Raw genomic sequence first — 6,000 nt, forward strand, 5'->3', positions numbered from 1 at the left:
GGCCACATTGCAAGGCCTGGCGGGACGGATTTGGCCCGCGGGCCTTGTGTTTGACACATGTGCTCTAGGCGAACTCGGGGTGCTGCGTAGACCAGCACGGCTAAAACAGTACATTTGGAAAGCAGACATCCAAGGATGATGGTGCCATTTCACATCTTGTTTGTCGGGAAGAATGGAAGCCAGGCCCGCCCTGTGGCTGACGGGGAGGCTTGAGGACACAGTGGCTCTCGGCTCATAGGATGATACACAGCTGGAAGGGGCCTTGGGAACCCAGTCCAGGCTTCCTTTACCGAGAAGTCTCCACACTCCCACTTTGGCTTTCACTTTGGCCTCTCTGGGGATCTGAAAAAATCGATGAACCTCATTTCATTGTGAGCATTAAGTGCAATGTGTATATAAAGCGGGGCCCGCAGCACTCAGTAAGTGGGAGATGTTAGCTCGCCACATCTGAGTGTCTAGGTGTGCGGTGGTTGTGTTGGAGACGGAGGGGAGTGTTTCAGCGTCCTCGCCGGGCACTATGGGAGAATGACACAGCAGCTGGACACCGGCAAGTTGGCGCAAAGTGGAGTAGAGGCAGCTGTGGCTGCTGTGGCTCAGTTGGCTGAGCGTTAATTCATGCACTGAAGGGTCGCAGGTTTGATTCTCAGTCAGGGCACATACTCAGGTTGGGGGTTCAATCTCTAGTCGGGGAGGCAACCAATCAGTGTTTCTCACATCGATGTTTCTCTCTCCCCCCTCTTCTCCCTCTAAAATCAGTAAAAACGGATTTTTTAAAGAGTAGATGCAAAGGATAACTGGGAAGCGGTGACAGCATTTCAGGAAGCAGATGGGGAAGGCCTGGGCTGGACGGTGCTAGCAAAGGCAGGAGAGAAGCAGCACGTCTGGAAGTCCCCAGAGAAAACAAGTCAGGCTGAAGACGACGGTGGGGTACAGAGAGTGCAGGGTGGATTCTGATCATCTCTAGCGATAGCTGCCTGGCCTCAAGGCCCTGAGCCGTTCCGAGTTCTGTTTTTCACCTGCAAAATTAAGACAGTATCACTGTCCCCCACCTCCTGGGTTATTGAGGTCAGCGATGTAGCATACAGCGCAGGCCAGTGGCTTAGAGGCACGTCTCCCTCCCTGGCAGCCAGACCTGGAGAAGCCGGGAGGGAGGGACTAGAGGCCCAGCCCTGGCAGCAAGGCCTGGTGAAGGCCTAGGAGTGGGTGAGGAAGACAGAACTGGATTCTAAGGAGGCTATCTACTCCTAAAGCAAACAGAAGTGGTTACTTTCTTTGGGGTTCAGTTTCCTCACCTGTGAGATGCATTATTGGGGTAGTCTGATCCTGAGGCTCCCTCCTGGAGTCCCTGACATTGGTGAGTTCAAGCTCAAGGCTCTCGGCTGAGAAAGCCTGGCCATCCACAACACCCTCCATAACCCAGTGAGCTGGAAAAGCACCCTGCCCTCCCTGCTCTGCCTGGGGAGGTCATATAAGACAGAGTTTGGTCAAATAAGAACCAAGATGAGAAATGGCTCTCTAGGGATGGCTGGTGATGCACACTGCTGGTCCCGGTTTCCTTTAGTTCAGCAAATCTTATTTCAGCAGCTGATAGAGACAAGACAGGGCGCTCTGTATTGGAAAGGTGGAGACAGATAAGCTGTTCCTGATACTTTGGGACTCCTGTTCCTAGTATAGATTTGAGTGTTTTATCCCAAACAAGAAAGCTGAGTGATTTTGTTTTGGGATGAACCCACTGGGGAAAATGATGGCTTATGAGAGCACCTTTTTGCCTTTAATTCCCTCATTCACATCTCTTCAGGGCTGTGGCAAGTATTAGTGCTGCTCACCAAGCAGATGCAGTTTTACTTCTGCTGAGCACACAGTAGGATCGTAGTTTCCAAGCCCCTGGAGTTAAGTGTGGCCATGAGACTTCCTTTGCCGATGAGAGGAGAACACCGTGATAGTTAACTCTCACACAAAGCCTTAGGCACCATCACATGGCTCCTGCATGCTCCTTTTCCTCCGCGTGTAACCAGCGCAGCCCTGATGATGGAAGCTTGCTGGCCTGTCTCTCACTGAGGCAGAGTGCAGTAAGGAGTAGAGACCTTACTGATCCTTGATGGACATGCAGTGTGAGCAAAAAAACCCAGAATTCTGTTGCTTTAAGCCACAGAGGTTTAAAAAAACAAAAACAACAACACCATACCTATAAAAAAGCAGAGATAATAATATATTAAAACTTCTATACCCATTACTTAGCTTCAACAATGATCAAGATATAAGCCTCAGTGATTTGGGGTTTGCTTGTTATACAGCACAACCTAGACTACTCCTGCTAAAACCAGTAGTGTTTCCACTTTATAGAAACACTTGATGAGTGGCAACAGGCAGAGAGAGTGGAAACAGAATTGATAAGACCTGATTTTTGTGCCATATATTTTAGTGAGATCGTTTTTGTGTTTCTAATATTATAATTGAGCGACAACTTGGATTTTTCTTCTGGGAAATGCCTTCCATGTTACTTATTTTCCTCTCGAAATCTAAGCACATCTAGAAACCAGAAGCTCAGACTGCTTGGCAAGTGCACTGGAATGCCAACAGAACTAAAGTTAATTCCCTCCTTTTGGGAAACGTGATTATTTTCGTTCTAATAAGCTTTAGAAAGGGCTTTCCTTCTGAAGTATGTATGGGATGGGTGCATACATGTAAACACAAACCTGAGTTTTTCCAAACCTACAGTCAATCGTATCACAGCGGTCTGATGGATGCATTTAACAAATGAAAAAATTAAATCAAAATTAGTCCATATGCCAGGAATTATGCCCCATGTCTGATTTTGTTTTCATCCAGCCCAACTGAGCTCTCAGTGACTGCTCCGCCACTGGATAGGGAGGTAACAGGGGTCCTGACCTGCCCAGAGAATTTCATGAGCTTCAGACTCCTTACTCGGGACTGGAAATGTCTCTGTATGTTGCCCCAACCAGATAACAAACCCAAATCTGTTGTCCCAGGCTTCTGGGAGGAATACACACCCTTGAGATCCCAGCGCAGGGCTGGGGGAAGGGAGGGGAGACAAGGAAGAGGGTGGAGGCGGCGAAGGGGAGGAGCCGATCCCGCATTTCTTCAGGAATTTCTGCCTTTAGGCAACTGCTTAAAAGGAACCAGGAAGTTTTGCCAGTTATCTTCCTTCTTAAAGCTGGGAGGCTTCCATTCGGGTCGCAGAAGGAGCGAAGGAGCAAAGGAGGAACTGCACGAGGACAAAAGAGGTAAAGAATTAAAAATTTACTAGGTCATCTAGAAAGTAGATGGGCTGACCCCCTAATGGTGCCAGCACTCGGAGATCCGGGAGTCAGAGTTTTTAAGATCTAGGCGGGGGGCTTTTTCCTCATTGGGAATTCTCTGGGCGGGTCCGGAGGGGAAAGTGACTGGGTCTTAGCAAATGGAATGCGGTCTAAGCTGAAGGGAATGTCGGCTGCAAAATGATCTTTAAGTCAGTTTCCCGGGGGAGGGGTATCAATTTGATTATTTGATCAGACCTAACAGGCACGAGAGCCAAAGTGATAGAGAATTATAAATTAATTGATCACCCTCTTCTGGAAAGCAGATGGGCTCAACCCCCAAATGGTGCCAGAGGTTTTAAAAGACTCTAAAGGGGCTTTTCGTGCAGGAAATTCTCTGGGCAGGTCAGGACCCTGGGCAAGGATGGAACGGAAAGCGACTGGTCTTAGCAAAGGGAATGTGGTCTAAGCCGAAGCGACTGTCAGAGGCCAAATGACCTAAAGGACAGTTTCATATATATATATGTAATTTATTTTTTTACAGAGAGGAAGAGAGGGATAGAGAGTTAGAAACATCGATGAGAGAGAATCATCGATCAGCTGCCTCCTGCACACCCCCTACTGGGGATGTGCCCGCAACCAAGGTACATGCCCTTGACCGGAATCGAACCTGGGACCCTTCAGTCCACAGGCTGACGCTCTATCCACTGAGCCAAACCGGTTTCGGCCTAAAGGACAGTTTCTGAGGTTGTTTGAGTAGGCGAGCTGAACGTCTGGGTGGGTTCGGAGGGGTAGAAGTTGCCGGATGCTCAGAATGGGGCTGTTTGGTGGAATCCTTGGTGTTTGGTCTCAGCCTGAGTGCATCCCCTTAGCTCTTCTGGCGGTGGGAGCTGGTCCTCTCAGTAGCGACACAACTGTTCTCCTGGGAAGAGACGGCGGCCTGTGCTTTGTGCACCCGCCGGCCTCAGTTTCCTGCCTCACAGGCATGGTAGCTGCCGCTGACTTAAGGAGGAAGCTCACCGCGCGGCCTGTGGGGCAGCCAGTGCCGTTCTCTCCCCGGAGCCCCCTTTTTGTAGTTCATCCCGGTCACTCAGGGACCCCAAGGTGCTCGCGTGGCTGTTCCTTAGGCGCACCTGTTAGGACGTAGGAGTGTAGCAAGTAGCCCGACAAACCCGTGACTTGTGGCGTGGCCCGCTGGGAAGGTAAGTGTGCAGGTGAAATGGCGTTTCTGCCCTGGGGCCCTGCCCTGTGGCTCTGACAGAGCCGGCACCACCCTGTTATTTCTGAGGTTTTGTAGGTGTTTGCTGACCGAGGCTCTCCTCTCTCTGCTCTTTTCTAGTCACCTTAGCGATGGCGGGGGTGCTGGATCAGGACCTCCGTGTCCACACCTGCGGTGAGTGCCAGAAGCAGATGGAGACCCGCTGGCACTGCCCCCAGTGCACCTACGACCTTTGCATCGGCTGCTACACCGCCAAGGGCCACCCCCACGAGATGGTGAAGGTGGGGCTGGGCCTGGATGATGGCGGCAACCAGGGGCAGCCGCAGTTCAGGAGCCTCCGGGAGTGGCGGCGCCATGCCATCCAGCGCTGCATCCAGTCCCTGCGGCACGCCCGCCAGTGCCGCAACGCCGGCTGCCCGCTGCCCACCTGCCAGAAGATGAAGCGGGTCATGGAGCACACCAAGGCCTGCCAGCGCAAGAACAACGGAGGCTGCGGCGTGTGCAAGCAGTTCATCGCCCTGTGCTGCTACCACGCCAAGCACTGCCAGGAAAACCCGTGCCCCGTGCCCTACTGCCTCAACATCAAGCAGAAGCTCCGCCAGCAGGAGATCCAGTACCGCCGGCAGCACGCCTAGCTCCCGCGCCCGCGGGTGCGCCAGCAGCAGCGCCGAGTGTGCCTTCCCCTCTGCACCGCCCCGGCCCGCACACTGCATCCCAGCCCCCTGCACACCACACCCCCGACCCTGCCCCAGCCCTCGCCTGTGAGCATGTCTCCAGCCGGCTTCTCCCGAGTGGCCAGAACTCAGCCCCCCCACAGTTTGCACCGGGAAGCCCACTAGCCAGGTGCCAGCCCCCGCCCCCGCGCAGGCCCGCCGGCAGCCATGGAGTGGCCGGCAGATCGCACGGGAGGTGCAGCAGGAGCAGCACCTGTCCCGGCTGAGCACCAACAACAGGAGGCTCCTGCCCCCTCTGCCGTTTTCCTGTTATTCTCATTTCAGGTGTCACAAGAGACAGCTAAGCAGCCGAGAAAAGCAACTCTAGACCCAGCTTCCTGCCACCGCCCGCACCCACATCCGACCCACACACACACATAAATATCCCGCCCTCCCTAACCTTGCTTGCTGAAATGGATATACTGGTGTGTATTACCAATAAAATCTCTAAAGCTCCAACAACGTCTCTTGGCCTGTCTCCTGTCCTAACAAACCCCAGGAGCCCCAGCGGCACATGCCCTCAGAGAGCCACAGGCCCCCCTCGCTGGCCAGCAGACGGCCACACCCCTCGGTAGCCAGGTGCGATCTCCGGCCCCTGTCCAGTCTCCAGACCCCAGTCCCAGCCTCCACATTCCAGCCCATCACCACGGATTCGCCCCAGCCTTCACCACACCACGTCTCCCCCCAGACTGGTTCTCCCCGCCCAGCACTCCCAGTCACCATGGCCCACTCCATAGATCAGGGGCCCGTGGGGAAGCCCAGACACGCAATGCCACCACAGCTGAGGATCCCACAGGAGGGCACTGCCCGG

At 53.6% G+C, this 6,000-nt stretch overlaps 1 protein-coding gene across 1 annotated transcript; it reads left to right on the plus strand.

Annotated features, from left to right (window-relative positions):
* The first annotated feature begins 3,091 nt into the window (after window positions 1–3,091).
* LOC123652257 (histone lysine acetyltransferase CREBBP-like) lies at window positions 3,092–5,624 on the plus strand. The gene is made up of 2 exons (XM_045581016.1): window positions 3,092–3,245; window positions 4,597–5,624. Exon 2 carries the CDS (start codon window positions 4,608–4,610, stop codon window positions 5,109–5,111), a length of 504 nt encoding a protein of 167 aa, XP_045436972.1. The 5' UTR covers window positions 3,092–3,245; window positions 4,597–4,607; the 3' UTR covers window positions 5,112–5,624.
* The last annotated feature ends 376 nt before the right edge of the window (window positions 5,625–6,000 follow it).

Source organism: Pipistrellus kuhlii, unplaced genomic scaffold (assembly GCF_014108245.1).
Source record: "Pipistrellus kuhlii isolate mPipKuh1 unplaced genomic scaffold, mPipKuh1.p scaffold_m20_p_1, whole genome shotgun sequence".
Lineage (NCBI taxonomy): Eukaryota > Metazoa > Chordata > Mammalia > Chiroptera > Vespertilionidae > Pipistrellus > Pipistrellus kuhlii.